The sequence below is a fragment of the Phyllosticta citribraziliensis genome, assembly GCF_038025025.1.
Source record: "Phyllosticta citribraziliensis strain CPC 17464 chromosome Unknown J3D65scaffold_12, whole genome shotgun sequence".
NCBI classification, from domain to species: Eukaryota; Fungi; Ascomycota; class Dothideomycetes; order Botryosphaeriales; family Phyllostictaceae; genus Phyllosticta; species Phyllosticta citribraziliensis.
Window position 1 is genome coordinate 654,130 of NW_027117349.1, and position 13,219 is coordinate 667,348.

At 56.2% G+C, this 13,219-nt stretch overlaps 7 protein-coding genes across 7 annotated transcripts; 5 read left to right on the forward strand and 2 right to left on the reverse strand.

The window, feature by feature from the left end:
• Positions 1-22: 22 nt before the first annotated feature.
• Positions 23-1,037, forward strand: J3D65DRAFT_637831 (tetratricopeptide repeat domain-containing protein). Its single transcript, XM_066801551.1, has one exon. The coding sequence runs from the start codon at positions 184-186 to the stop codon at positions 790-792; it is 609 nt and encodes a 202-aa protein (XP_066651334.1). The 5' UTR covers positions 23-183; the 3' UTR covers positions 793-1,037.
• A 101-nt stretch (positions 1,038-1,138) lies between these two features.
• On the forward strand, positions 1,139-2,872 carry J3D65DRAFT_117246 (uncharacterized protein). The gene is made up of 4 exons (XM_066793790.1): positions 1,139-1,633; positions 1,684-1,794; positions 1,848-2,017; positions 2,104-2,872. Exons 1-4 carry the CDS (start codon positions 1,487-1,489, stop codon positions 2,765-2,767), a joined length of 1,092 nt encoding a protein of 363 aa, XP_066651335.1. The 5' UTR covers positions 1,139-1,486; the 3' UTR covers positions 2,768-2,872.
• A 585-nt stretch (positions 2,873-3,457) lies between these two features.
• J3D65DRAFT_637836 (uncharacterized protein) lies at positions 3,458-4,777 on the forward strand. Its single transcript, XM_066801552.1, has 2 exons — positions 3,458-3,618; positions 3,820-4,777. Exons 1-2 carry the CDS (start codon positions 3,523-3,525, stop codon positions 4,510-4,512), a joined length of 789 nt encoding a protein of 262 aa, XP_066651336.1. The 5' UTR covers positions 3,458-3,522; the 3' UTR covers positions 4,513-4,777.
• A 1,247-nt stretch (positions 4,778-6,024) lies between these two features.
• On the reverse strand, positions 6,025-6,555 carry J3D65DRAFT_606601 (uncharacterized protein; the record flags this gene model as incomplete). Its single annotated transcript, XM_066798451.1, has 1 exon — positions 6,025-6,555. The coding sequence occupies one exon, from the start codon at positions 6,553-6,555 to the stop codon at positions 6,025-6,027; it is 531 nt and encodes a 176-aa protein (XP_066651337.1).
• A 501-nt stretch (positions 6,556-7,056) lies between these two features.
• J3D65DRAFT_117268 (uncharacterized protein) lies at positions 7,057-8,152 on the forward strand. The gene is made up of 2 exons (XM_066793791.1): positions 7,057-7,296; positions 7,346-8,152. The coding sequence occupies exons 1-2, from the start codon at positions 7,170-7,172 to the stop codon at positions 7,906-7,908; spliced, it is 690 nt and encodes a 229-aa protein (XP_066651338.1). The 5' UTR covers positions 7,057-7,169; the 3' UTR covers positions 7,909-8,152.
• A 134-nt stretch (positions 8,153-8,286) lies between these two features.
• Positions 8,287-11,020, forward strand: J3D65DRAFT_671301 (rab-GTPase-TBC domain-containing protein; the record flags this gene model as incomplete). The annotated part of the gene is made up of 6 exons (XM_066803380.1): positions 8,287-8,309; positions 8,366-8,483; positions 8,596-8,754; positions 8,847-9,349; positions 9,394-9,536; positions 9,678-11,020. The coding sequence occupies 6 exons, from the start codon at positions 8,287-8,289 to the stop codon at positions 11,018-11,020; spliced, it is 2,289 nt and encodes a 762-aa protein (XP_066651339.1).
• Positions 11,021-11,419: 399 nt separating this feature from the next.
• On the reverse strand, positions 11,420-12,911 carry J3D65DRAFT_606603 (uncharacterized protein; the record flags this gene model as incomplete). The annotated part of the gene is made up of 4 exons (XM_066798452.1): positions 11,420-12,400; positions 12,427-12,544; positions 12,742-12,855; positions 12,904-12,911. The coding sequence occupies 4 exons, from the start codon at positions 12,909-12,911 to the stop codon at positions 11,420-11,422; spliced, it is 1,221 nt and encodes a 406-aa protein (XP_066651340.1).
• Positions 12,912-13,219: the final 308 nt, after the last annotated feature.

Below are 13,219 nucleotides of genomic sequence, written 5' to 3' on the forward strand. Positions count from 1 at the left end.
GTGTCCTCTTTCACCACTGCATCACTCGCTCCCGCTCGACCTCAACCCACGTCACAACTCTGCGCACGTTCCCTCGTCTATTCGCTCTGCATCAATTCTTTCTAACTCGCCGTCCTTGATTTCGCTCATTGCTACGCCCGAGCCCGAACCTCACCCCGATCCGCCTCGTCGCAAATCGCCGTCATGGAAGAGGATACGTTTGTCCAGCTGCCTCTCCGCATGGACCCCCAGACAAAGGCCATTTCCGCTTCGTCGCCCTCGATCCCACTGCAAAAGGAAATCAACCAGGTCAACGCCCTGCACCGCAGCATCATCTCGCTCGACACGCCCGGCCAGACGCCTCCACCGCCAGTGCCAGTCCACCCCAAGCGCAGCGCGCAAATCACCAAGCTGCGCGAGTCTGGCAACACGTCCTATAAGAAGGGTCAGCACGGCGATGCGGTTCGCATGTACAGCCTGGCAATCGACATGGCGCTGCAGCGGCCTGCGTGGGAGCCCAGTGGCTTGGTCAGAGAGGAATTGACGGGACTCTACTCGAATCGGGCACAAGCGTACATGGCCATGCAAAACTGGGCCGAGGGAGCCGTAGACGCCGAGACGAGTGTCGAGCTCAAGAAGGTTGGCAACGCAAAAGCCTGGTGGAGGCGGGGAAGGTGTTTGGTCGAGATGGGCAGGGCAAAGGAAGCCAAGGAATGGGTCAGAAGCGCACTCGAGTTTGAGCCGCAGGAATCGGATTTGTTGAGTCTCGACAAAGAGGTTGACGCATTGTTGGCCCGGGGTAAGAGCGATTGAGGCGGGAGCTGTGGGAGTCTGATGGGAGCAAGGAACTGGCGGGGGGGAATCGTGAAAGGATCGACCTGAGGCTATGGTGAGGTGCAGAAGCGCCATGAGAGGGTTGGCGGGGCTGTTTGATCAGGCGCCGGCACGGCACGGCTGTACAACCGGGGAACTCTAGTCGCTCGGGTTTCGTTTGCGTTTGCAACGAGTCATTTGTTTTCGGTTAGAGGGTACAGTAACTACATGTACTGTAGTCGAGATTGAATTCAGGTTCATCAAGTCGACGGGCATGCCGAAGCTCTTCGGGCCGTCCCTCGCGACGGTTTCCAGGGTGCATGGACTGCGCCACAGACGCGTCTAAAATAGGCATCCCACTCCAAGGCCCCAGGCACATTGCCCCGTCCGCGTAATTGCGCGTGCACGCCTGGCTTCAGGTTTGACACCGCTGCTTCGCTTTCGCCCAGGAAGAGGCTTAGAAGCCCACTCGCAAGTCTTTCCAAGCGCCACTCCTCGCCCGTCTCTACATCTTCACCCTCGACTCCCCGTCAACTCTATCCTACACCATCCGCCCCTCTCGACTGCATACCGTACTCGACTCTCACCCCCGAGTCATCTGTGACGTCGTCCTGCTTCCCACCGAGACACAACCTCCGCCATCCCCCGTTCCTCGACTGTCCCCTCCTGCCATCCAACCCCCGCGCTCTTCAAGATGCGCTTAGAGCAGAGCAAAATCCAAAAAATCAAGACGGCTGCCCATGCCGCGCAGGGCTTTCTCATCTTCGTGGCCGGATGTCTGACCCTCGCCATCATGACGAGTGCAAAGACCGATGGCCGCACTGATTACTTCTTCGCATTGGTGAGCTTCTACTCCTGCTCCGCCATTGGTCCTTTCTAACCTTGTCCCAGTGCTTCCTCACCATGCCTGCCTTCATCTATCTCATCGGTGTTCCCATGTGGAGCAGAACGGTGCGCTTTGCTAGCGCCTACGGCTTTGCCTTGCTCGACGGACTATACACGGTATTTCCCCTGAACATCTTTCCGTCATGACATTCGAGACTGACGGAAGACAGGTTTTCTGGTTCGCTGCATTCATTTGCGTAGCGACATGGAATAGCGAGGGCATGAAAAAGGGCGCTGAAGAAGTCAACGCCTCCTCTGGAAACTGCTCGACCTTTGCCTACGGCAGCGACACCAAGTGCAAACTCAGCAAAGCAACCGTCGGCTTTGGTGTCATCATTTTGTACGTTTTCCCGTTCCCCAACCGTGCTCCGTGGGCACGCCCCATCCTCCGCAAACAAACACAAAAACAAGCTAACACGCATCCAGCCTCCTCTTCCTCCTCACCACCGTCATCTCTTTCTACTACATTTCCGTCTACCGTCGTACTGGCGTGCTGCCAGGCACTTCCGAGTCACCTGACCACATTCCCGCTACGGACAACGCGACCTACTTTGGAGGACCCACTGCCTACGAGCCCACGTCCAAGTTTGACACTGAAAACGTATGGAGCGCCGAAACCAACGACATTGAAACGGCGTCATCCCACTACGACCACCACGACCCCAATGACTTTGGTGCGGACGTGCCACCAGTCCCGGCCATTCCGCACAACCACGCAGGCACAGCCTCTCCCCCTCCGCCTCCCCCAGCCGCCGCATTGGGAGGACCCGTCCCCGGCCGCACCTCGACGCTGCAAGCCGGCTACTCTTCACTGGTCGACATGGACCGCCTCGCCAACACGCCCAGCCCGGGCCCCGGCCCGCATCCGCAGCACCCGGGGCGCCAGGTGAGCTGGGGCGCAGGCGACGACTCTGAGACCTTTGGCGCCAACCACCCGGCCTACCGTCCCACGGCCGGCGAGGAATACGAGAGCCAGCGCCTGCACTTGCAAAGCCCAGAGCCCTTTCACATTGCGCCCAGCGCCCTGAGCCCGGCGACCGAATATGAAGAGTACACGCGGCCGCAGAGACCCTACGAATTCCGCGATTAGAGGGCTGCAGAGCCGAACCGAACCGAGTAGTGGAGCGCCATGAACATGTTATGTAGAGGTAATTGCTCATTATCACGAAGACCATCTCTTTGCGTCACGTCACGACGGCGGCCTGTTGGTGGGCATTTTATTACTGGCGTTTTCTCCCTCCTTTTTGTATTTCTTTCCTTTTTACCTCGCTCTGTACCCTTACCGCTGTACCATCATCCATCACATCACTCGCAAGCATGCATGCATAGTTGGTTTGCTTTTAGCGAGCGAGCGAGCAACAGCATTAGCACAGTCATTTGGTCGAGAGACGGTCAGCCAACAGTGGACGAAAGAGCGCAAAAGCATGTACGACACACACACGGCAACACGTTGGACGAAGAGATGAGATGATGGGTGGACATATTCTGAGTGGATTGTGGCTAGGCCGAGGCCGCGAGCGCGAGACGGAGATACCCAGGTGTGCGAGTGGGAGCAGCGGAAGCAGAGAGCGGCGGTCATGTCGTTTAAACAAAGTAACGCGGAGCTAAGGAGAGTTGAGAGGGGAGCATTTGTACAGTATATCGTAATGAGATGAGGATACACATTTTTGCATTCATCTTCTGCCTGCTTCTTGCCTTGCGACGATTCGTCTGTAACTTTGGGAATCATGGCGCAGCAGTACTGCTTCTGGCGGTACGGCAGCCTGCAGGTACGTCAATGGGCTGGTGTTGTTCTTGCTGCGGGCCACTGCAGACTGCCGCCTGTCTGAAGCGACACTTTCCAAAATGCGTCGAGACCGTCGTCTTCGCTCAATCACTCCTCCCGCCTCTCTTTGCCCATCGACCGCTAGCCAACCCTGCTGCCCGTTACAAAGCCTCCTTGTGAGTGTCCACTGCTCCCCAACATTCCAAGTCCCGCACATGATGATTAGCCTTCTTACCTTCTCCTTCTTTCGAGCGGCCAGCCCGTAGGTGGCTGCCGTGCGAACGCAACATGATGTTCTGAAAAGCGACGACACTTGCTCATCCCATCCCAATCAATTACCACCCCTAACGACGGCACTGACGGCCCTACCTACGTAGACATTCGGCAGTGAGACCACAACTCCCAGCCCCAACGCGCAAAGTGCATGCACCAAGACGCCGCAAGACGTACCGCCTGCACTTGGCAGCAAAAGCGCAACCGCAGCAACAGCAGCAGCCAAGCAACGCAGCGCAACAAGCAGACATCCTCATCCTCATCCTCATCTCCAAGAGCCCGCGCAAGGCGAACCACTCGACGAAAAAGAGCTTGTTCAAGACCGTCGTTCGCGTCGCTCCCCGACAGTGCTACAGGGAGGACACCGTGGCAGGCCAGCGCATGGGCAAGCCCAGAGGCGCCCGGCCACCGTGGGCAAAAAAGAGGTTAACCAAGAAAAGAGCCCGTGGGCTCGGTTCAGTGGTCAAACTGAACAGAACAGATCTTGTGGCAGGTTAGCGGCTTGTAGGAAGGTAGTGTGGAAGGGGTGCACGTACACTACACTTGATCTAAGCCAAAAGGCAAGAGAGCGTGAAGAGGAAAAGGTTTGGTTGTGGGCGAGGGAGAGGAGGCTTAAATACTGGCTGGCGGTTGGCGGTCTGTGCCCGCAGGCGCTTCGGTTCGCGGTGGCGATGGCGCTAAACAAGTCGGGAGATTTCTTTGCGCCTGCGCCTGCGCATGCGGCTGCGGTTGCTGGTTGGCTGGAGGTGCCTAGCTGTCTGAGGGGAAAGACGACGTGGGTGGTGGACTCAGGCTGAGGAGCATTCGTTCATCCTCTCCTACCGCGGTTCGGCCATCATCCGCTCACTGTCAGACAAGATTGTTTGTAATTCACGATTCAGGTCGAACACAGCACTATTTCCTAGGGGGAATGTTGGTGGACATCTTGAGAGACAGGCTAGCTGGCAGTCGGTGATTGATGAAAGAAGCAAATGCTTCAAATCTCGTCTCCTTTCCGCAATACTGCCACCGTTGATTGGGAACAGGAGTGCTTTGTAAGACGACGGTTTGGACATGCGGTTGTTGCTCCTATGAGGACTTGATCTCCGCAGTGATGCTGGCGACGTCGCTTTCGGGGCCTGAGAGCGCAGAATAATCGCAGAAAGCAAGTCTTGTGATGCCAGAGATGACTGCAAAAGCGCATACGACCCAGAATCAGCGGCGGAAATGGATATAAAATCCCACTCACCTGCCCAACTCGCTCTCCTGTACGCCCCCGACATTGGATAGTCAAGCCCTCACTCTACACCACAAGGCATAACCACTCCTCATCACTATAGCTTCCGACTCTGACGCTCCAGGTACGCAGATCTTCAAGGTACTTTACTTACTCTAACTCACCCACACTACTCTCAAAAAGATCTGATACACAGAGCTGACGGTGGACATCAGATCGAACACGTCGACAAGGACGAGTTCCATCCGAACGCCAATTTCCGCCGCATCTTCGACCGCTTGAACGCCGCGTTGGATGCTGTCCAGGAAGCGGGAGGTCAGCCTGCCGGCAAGTACGGAGAAGGGGACTTGAAAGCCACGATCTTGTAAGTGAGGGGAGGCATTTCGTATGATTGCTGCGCTTTGCTGATTGCCTACCGCACCTAGCGTTGCGATGCCTCCTGGCACGACCAACCCCATCGACCCGGAGAAAGAGGAGTGGGTGGACTTTATTGTGACGAGGATCGAGTGATGTTATTTTGACAGGATTTCGGGGCAGTAGACTTGGGGTGGTAGACCTGGAGTAGTAGACCTGAGGGTGAAGAAGGCTTAGAAGCGTGGTGGTGTGCTGACCGGGAGAGGATACGCCCGAAGACGATGCCACACACCAGACTTGACTACTCGTCTTTGGCACCATGCTTGCCTGCGGGAGGTCACATACCCAGACAACTGAATTGATGAATGTTTCCAGATCATGCATTTCCAGTACCGTGACGGTCTTGTACCAGGGTCGTGGGCTGCGGTAGTGAACGAGAGCTCGCTAGTTCCATCTGCAGCAGTGTACGGATGCTCCCTGGGTGTAGCCACAGTGCCGGAAACCTGATTCTTGCAAGATCCCGTCGACATACCAATCCATCAGAAGAAGGCAAATCCCCCGAAAGCCATGAAAATCAAAGCAGCAAAAGCCCTCCCATCACTCGGACACACGGGGAGCATCCCTCAGCGATCCAGTACCCTAATCGAGTGGAGAATTGGAAAACTCTAGTTCCCATCGCAAGGCCATCTGTCTCTTGAGGTGAGCTCAGAATCGTCAAGGTTTTGATCAAGACTTACGGTTATTTCTTCTCACCGAGGATCGTCTCCAGACCGCCGAAGAAAGAAGGATCCGGGACATTCATACCGATAAACCCCATGGAGTTGGGTTTGAGGTTCGGGGGCGGGTTGCACATGGTCTCATCGAGACCCTTTCCGGCGACCTCGCGAGGCTTGCCGTTCTGGTAGTCTTCGAGGCCCTTGAGAATGTCGCGCTTGGCCTGGTCGTACATGCCCAGGAGGTGGGTGCGGAGGGCGATGCTCATGTAGGCCTTGTGCTCTTCACCCAGGTTGGCACCCAGCTCCATGGCGGCAGCCCCGAGGAGGACGATGGCTGTTTTGATGCCTTCAAAGTGGACAGTCTTGGTCTTGGTGCGCTCGGCTTCGCGCAGCTTCTCGAATTCGGCTTGAAGGCGGCCATCGTTGAGCTGGGCACGGACTTCGTCTGGCTTTTCGGGGTAGTAGAGATTGTCGACCTTGAGCGCGGCGGCGAGGTTATCCAGGAAATCGAGATCGCGGTCGGACTGGAAGACGCCAGTGCCCCAGAAACCCATCCTGAGCGCAATCCAAGTCAGCTGACGTTCAAGACATTCAAGGAGGTGGAAGAGGGATCATGAGCTCACTTGATTGAGTCGAGTTCGCGAAAGTCAAGAGGTTGGAGTAGAGAAGTGTCAAAGTGAGGGGTCGTGGAGAGAACAAGAGATGGGGGAGGGGAGGACAGCGAAAGGTGGGCGACGTGTTTTAAGGACGCGACAAACAGGATACAGTACGGTGTGCACCAGCTGCGTGCAGAATCGACCACATGTGGCAAGCACATTGGCTGGCCTGGCTGATGCAGGCAGCCGGCCTGAGGCAAAGAGGTCCGCCCATTTCAGCAAACTGCCAGACTGAACATTGCAATCGTGTTCAGGTTCGCAGTGCCCACAGGGAGCACTCGATCGACCAAGTCCAGCTCGCCATCCATACAGCGGGTTGCAAAAGGAATGATGACCCCCGGCACTGTGAATGCACCCGGACACAGGGAGCGATCGTTCATCGCACCATTGCGGTTGTACCTTAGGGAAGACCCATTTCCTAGGACAGTGTTGGTGGGTGGTGTAATGGCTGCCTGCTGGAAGCTGTGTGCCTGTACCTGTACCTGCCGCGATTGTGCTGTTGCGTGGACCCTATGCCTTCACCTGTACCTCCACTCTACGTCTCTCCTACCACCAGCCTCCTGCACTCTCTACAGCAACAACTCCAAAAGACTTACCAATTGCTCAGACCCAAGAACCCAGCACCATCTCACTGTTCAAGTGAATTGATCAATCTCTCGTCTTTCCAGAGCTGGCTAACTCTTTTCAGAATGGGCTTTTGGGGCGACAGCGTATTTCAGTCCGACCGCGACCTTGACCTTCTGTCCTTCCTCGAAAGAGATTTGCAAACCTGGCTCTACTTCCCCAACGAAGACATTGGACGTCCTGCGACTCCCGAGGTCAGCCGCCACAACTCACAAGCTTGATGATGGAAGGCTGGACGCCAGGCTCAAGAAGTTCCGCGACGACGAGAAGGCCGGCAAGAGTGCTGGTGACTACGACTTTGGCATTGGTGGCGGCTTTCACGTCGCCATCGTCATCCTAGGAGCAGCGGCCATGGGCGTCGGTGCCAAGATTCGCGACGATGACCGCGCGTACATGATGCAAGCCCTCAAGACCCGTTGCTTTGGCATGTACGACAAGGAAAAGAAGGACATCTACCAAGCTCTTGAAAAGTACGAGAACAACGGCAAGTCCGTCAAGATCTCTGCTCCGGGTCTGATCGAGACGTGCGAGACACTTCCTCGCCACCCTCATCGCATCCCCGGCATGATCAATCTCCCCGACCCTGGCATGTTCGCTGGCCATGAGACGGTTCCCTTGACCATGTGAAGGTGAGCTTGATACTTGATGTGTGGGCCTCAGAATAAAAAAGGAACCATGCTTCCTGAGGGTGGTCTGGAAATGGGGCGGCTCTTGCTACAGCTTGCTGGGCTTCAATTGTGTTTGCTTTCCGGGGCGAATCTCGTGTGCGAAGGCTACGACAGGTGGGTCGAGGGATCTTGCTACAGACCAGAAAGCTGAATGATGAATATCCTGCTGTCAATGGTCCGGTTTCGATGATTGTTTCCCCGTGAGGCCGAGAGGTGAAGTCGTCTGAGAGGTCCGTGCTATCGCTAGCGGCTATGCCCTTGCTTAACCCCAAACCAAACGTCATCCGCTCAAGCTCCCGAGACCGACCAATCCTCGTCAACCGAACCGAACGCGACAATGAGGTCTGCCGGAGATGCCAGGTGAACCCAAAACTTTGAGCTTGTTTGAGCCTTATCAGAAGACTGACTTTGTCTAGAGCGTCTTGGGACCTGCTCGACAAGGCTTCAAGCCTGGACGAGCTCCGCAATCGCTTGCTCGCGCTCGACGGTGATGATGCAACCCTCGTCAACTCACAGCGGTCGGGCTGCTGGAAGGTACGACGTCGCAACCACTCGCGAACCCAAGACACGACCGAGAAACCCAGCCGCTAGCCTCAGCCGCGATTGCACCCTACCTACGGAAAAGTCGCTAAGCTTTTGATCGCAGGCATTTCTGCTCTTCGAGAATACCAACCGAGCCGAATGGCCGACTATCCTTTCCGACTCGCGCACAATATACAACTCCCTTCGCTCTCACTTCCTCCGCGCCATCGAAAACCCTGACGAGGTCGAGTCGGCGCTGGACCCTCTGAGCGAGAATGAAGAGGTACGTTGTACGCCAACGTCTGCGCCGCAATGCGCCTGTCCTGCAGAACCCGACATCACAATCAGAATCTGACTTCTGACTAAGCCTTAAAGTCTCCCTGGGTTGCCTTGCGCAAGGACGAGGCTCTGCGCGCAGAGATATTCCAAGATGTCGAGCGCTGCATGCCCGACAATACCTATTTCCGCCAGCCGGAGACGCAGAAGATGATGCTGGATATACTCTTCATCTTCTGCAAGTTGAATCCAGAGGTCGGATACAGGCAAGGAATGCACGAGGTGCTGGCGCCCATACTGTGGGTTGTGGAGAGAGACGCCATCGACCCCCGCCAAAAGGGAGCAGTATGGAAGGGCCAGGGCAAGGACCTCATGCTCGAACTCTACAACATGAGATACATTGAGCATGACACGTTCACGCTCTTTGGGCTGGTCATGCAAAACGCCAAAGTCTTTTACGAGCCGTCCAAGACTGACCAGTCGAGCGATTCGCCAATGCTTCAAAAGTGCCGGCACATTTTCGAAAAGCTACTGCCCAAAGCCGACCCAGAGCTTGCGGCACACCTGGAGCAGCTTCAAATTGCTCCGCAAATGTTTCTCATGTGAGATTCCAGCGCATGGTTTGGAGCTTCACTGACAATTGCAGGCGATGGATGCGACTCCTGTATGGTCGCGAGTTTGCATTCGATGACGTTCTGCCCATGTGGGACCTCATCTTTGCCATTGACCCCTCTTTGGAGATAATGAACTACGTATGCATTGCGATGCTGCTGCGTATTCGCTGGACGTGTATGTGAGATTCCACTCCTTGATGCACTACCCGAACCACCGCCTACTAGTGCGCTGCGTCTGGGAGTAGGCGTTCTTCGTCACCATTGGGGCAACGGTTGCACCCAAGGAGCATTCATAACTTGACACTAACAATCCCAGTGCTCGAGTCGGATGACAACATGTGCATTGCAACCCTACTCAGATACCCTTCGCCTGACCCAGAGCAACCTAGAACATTCGTGCAGGACGCGACTGAGCTTAAACATAAGCTCAATGCTCATACTGCCAGCGGTATCATATTCAAGTACAGTGGACGCTTGCCGACGACCCAAGATCGCCCGGATACGCCGCAACATGATCGTTTGTCAACCCCCGATCGAGCAAAATCCCCCCTTCGACAAATGTTTCGACCCATGTCCCCATCTGGGGGCATCGAAGCTATTCTCCAAGGCGCTGCCCGGGATCTACACAAGACGGGAGAACGATGGGGATTCAACAAGGCAGTACGTGACGCTGTTGGAGATTTTCGCAGAAACTTTCAAGACTTCCAACCCGGACGCAATCCGACCAACTTCAAGAGTTTCATTCGGGGAGAGTTCAATATGCCAGCCGAATCGGATCTGCTGATTCAGAAGATCGAGACATTAGAGCGTCGGAACAAGGAGCTGTCGTCACTGCTCGCAGCCGGAGTCACGGATTTGTGGAGCTGTCAAAAGGAAGCCATGGAGGGAAAGGGCTCCGAGAAGCAGGCAGTCGAGGCTCTCGGGGTGGCGATTGCAAAGGTGCAGGTCCTGCAAGTCTACTTGGAGGACTCGAGCATACCCTTGCCTGACGAACCAACGATTGAGGAAAGGTTGACTTCTACGCAAACTCCCATCGCGCCCAAGGCGCCAGCAGGAGAGGGCAACAAAGCCCCAGATCCACCTGCCGACGCATCAAAGCTCGGGCTCATCAGCCGGGCTGCTCTACTGTCGGGAGAGAAGGCTTCCGTCTCGTCCCCCACCACGCGCAGCGCGACTCCAACTTTGGCCCTTCGCTCTTCGGCTGCGAGTGCCAGCGCCGAGAATTTGTCGTCTTCGGCGCCGACTCAATCCTCACCACTAAGGCCACTAGAGGCTCCCCGTCCGCGTCCGCGTCCCAGCATAGCATCCTCGTCCTTTTCCTGGATGCTCGGTGGAGAACCACCGACACAAACGCCGGCCTCCAGTTTTGCCGCCGCATCCTCCTGCTCTTCCTTTCAGCCCGTCGAAAAGCGCGAGCGGAGACGCAACAAGCCACCGTCCAAGCCATCGTCCATTTCGTCCAAGAAGGAAATCGGAGTCAAGGGTGCTGGCCACGAGGATCGCAACTCTTTCTTGTTCGGCGACGATGAGGAAGAGTTTATGGGACCGCTGGGCAATCCGGGACACGGGAAGGGAAAATCAAAGGGAAGCAATAATGACGTCTATAACCTGGACGAGGTGCCGGGGAGTGTGGGGAGCGGCATTGGGAATGTCGAGTAAGTGCTGGGGCGGCTGCACCCTCTCATTCGCTACCGCGGATGAAGCTATGGAGTTGGCATTCACCGCGGATGGATTCAGGGACCTGGGACCGTCATATATTTTGACAACCTGTGAGATGGACGCTACCAGCCAGCATTGATACGGCGCTAATGACGCATCGGCATGACAGCGATTGATTTTCTCTCTTTGCATTTCTTGTCGTCTTCTCTCTTGTCAGTATTCTCTGCATCGACCTTTTTTCTTGGACGTTGTGTCTTTTGGTTGTTTGTACATACACTTCTCTCTTCCTCTCATGTGTTCACCTGGTTGGACAGTCTGATGAGGTCTCCTAAATCCTCTCATTTCTTCTTTTCCTCATAGTCTGTCCTTTGATCCTCGTCATTTCATACATCCCCGCCATCACCTCCACCAGCCCCTTCCCCTCCTGCCCCCTTTCCACCACGCCCTCGCCTCGCCCTTCTTCCCCACCGCCTCGACAACTTCTTGCGCCGCCGAGCTGCTCCGCACAACCTCCCATCCATCCCCACTCTCAACTCCATTCGTATCCGTCACCGTCACCGTCTCGCCCTCGCTCATCCTCGCTGTGGCGTCGTCTTGCCTCCTCCCAAGCCTCCCTCCTCCCCTCATCCCCACTCCTGACACCCCACTATCTGTTCCAACCTCAACGCCCTCGCCCTCGCCCTCCTCAACAATCTTCTCCAGCCCATCTCCTTTCCTCTTCCTCAACCGCTTCGACCCCGTCCGCCGTTGCTGTCCCGGTAGCAAGCCGCGTGTGCGCAGCCGCGGCGCCCCGCGCGCCCAGAACACGATGAAGACGACGAAACCGACGAGGATGGCGAAGAGGCCGATGGATGCGCCGACGGCGGCGGGGACGAGGTCGTGGCGGAGTTGCGAGGCGCTGGGCGTGTTGAGGTGGAGGGGGAGGGGTGGCATTGGATGGGTGTGTGTGTGCGTGGTGCGGTGTGCCACGGAGTTTTGGGTGCCTAGGTAGCTTAGGTTTGTGGAGGGAGGATGCGATGCGGGTGCGGTGCGAGGCGTGGCGTTGGCGTGGCCAGAGGTGGTTTTGGGAGGATGTATGCGCGCGAGTGAGGAGAGACCTGGAGAGGGGGCGATATGGTGATTAGGAAACTGGGAGAGAAAGAAGAGACCACGGAAGAAGCGGTCGATTCTTGTCCGTCTGCCTTGGATCTTGTTCTTCTGCCCTTTGAACCTCTTCAGGTGTCCCGGGCTGCTGGTCTTCGCGGCGAACAAAGAGCCGCCCTTTTGTTCCTCCTCTTCGTCCCAATTCAGAGCGCGCGCTGACAGGACGTCGACGGTGATTGCGCGATGTGGGTCACCGACTGTGACTGCTGGATTGCACGCAGGTCTCAAATCCCTTTCCTATCCTTCTGCTTTTACTCGCTCACCAGGGGGAGGTTGATGGCCGTTTTGCTCGAATTGGGGCGACGTTCTTTGTCTTTATTTTTCTTTTGTTCGTGTCCGCGGAGAGGAGGCTGGGCGATTGACAATAGGTAGGACAGAAGGCTGCATGTAGGTAGGTAGGTAAGTGGGTTGGTGGACTTCTGTCTCTTGAACCGGAAACGGGTAATAGGAGTATTGATGATGAATCTATAGGTACGATACGTCGGAAGGAGCGGCGCGCCAAAAAAAAAAAAAAAAAAAAGAGGAGAAGAGGAGTAGGTACGTAGAAATGTAGATTGATTGGGGGAGAGCCAACAGACAACAAAGAGGCGTGACACGAGAGAGAAGAGAGAGAGAAAGCAGATGCGTAGTAGAGCCCTACAACACCATCGACGACATCAACGACATCGACGACATCTTCTGGGTAAGTGAGCCTGGATCGAGTAAGCAGGCGAGCAGCGCCTGGCGCCTGCCCACCTTACCTGGCCATCTTTCCCCGCCGTCGCCACTGCCACGCTTCCCTCCGTGGTCAAGAGGCCTAGAAAGCTGGAATAAATGCATCATCGCGCGCGCTCACGCGCACGCGCTGGCTCTGGCCTCGCTCACCCAGCCGAGCGACTGGCGAGAAGACAGTGTTCGATGGCCTTTTTTTCTTTCGCACGCGGGCGATGCACGTGGGCTCTTCTCGTCTGCTGCCCTGGCGCCTTGTCACATTTGCCGGATCCAGCGCGTAGGTGCGTTGGTAGTTGGTTGGTTGGTCGGTTTGGGCGAAGGAGCCGGCTGAGTGAGTGAGCTGCC

What these genes read in the sequence shown, in the direction of transcription:
- J3D65DRAFT_637831 (XM_066801551.1), top strand. Translation starts at nt 184, where the DNA reads ATGGAAGAGGATACGTTTGTCCAGCTGCCTCTCCGCATGGACCCCCAG.
- J3D65DRAFT_117246 (XM_066793790.1), top strand. Translation starts at nt 1,487, where the DNA reads ATGCGCTTAGAGCAGAGCAAAATCCAAAAAATCAAGACGGCTGCCCAT. An exon ending in TGCTCGACGGACTATACACG is followed by an intron (nt 1,795 to 1,847) that starts GTATTTCCCCTG and finishes GACGGAAGACAG; the next exon opens with GTTTTCTGGTTCGCTGCATT. An exon ending in GGCTTTGGTGTCATCATTTT is followed by an intron (nt 2,018 to 2,103) that starts GTACGTTTTCCC and finishes ACACGCATCCAG; the next exon opens with CCTCCTCTTCCTCCTCACCA.
- J3D65DRAFT_637836 (XM_066801552.1), top strand. Translation starts at nt 3,523, where the DNA reads ATGCGTCGAGACCGTCGTCTTCGCTCAATCACTCCTCCCGCCTCTCTT. An exon ending in GCCCGTTACAAAGCCTCCTT is followed by an intron (nt 3,619 to 3,819) that starts GTGAGTGTCCAC and finishes CTACCTACGTAG; the next exon opens with ACATTCGGCAGTGAGACCAC.
- J3D65DRAFT_117268 (XM_066793791.1), top strand. Translation starts at nt 7,170, where the DNA reads ATGCCTTCACCTGTACCTCCACTCTACGTCTCTCCTACCACCAGCCTC. An exon ending in AGCACCATCTCACTGTTCAA is followed by an intron (nt 7,297 to 7,345) that starts GTGAATTGATCA and finishes AACTCTTTTCAG; the next exon opens with AATGGGCTTTTGGGGCGACA.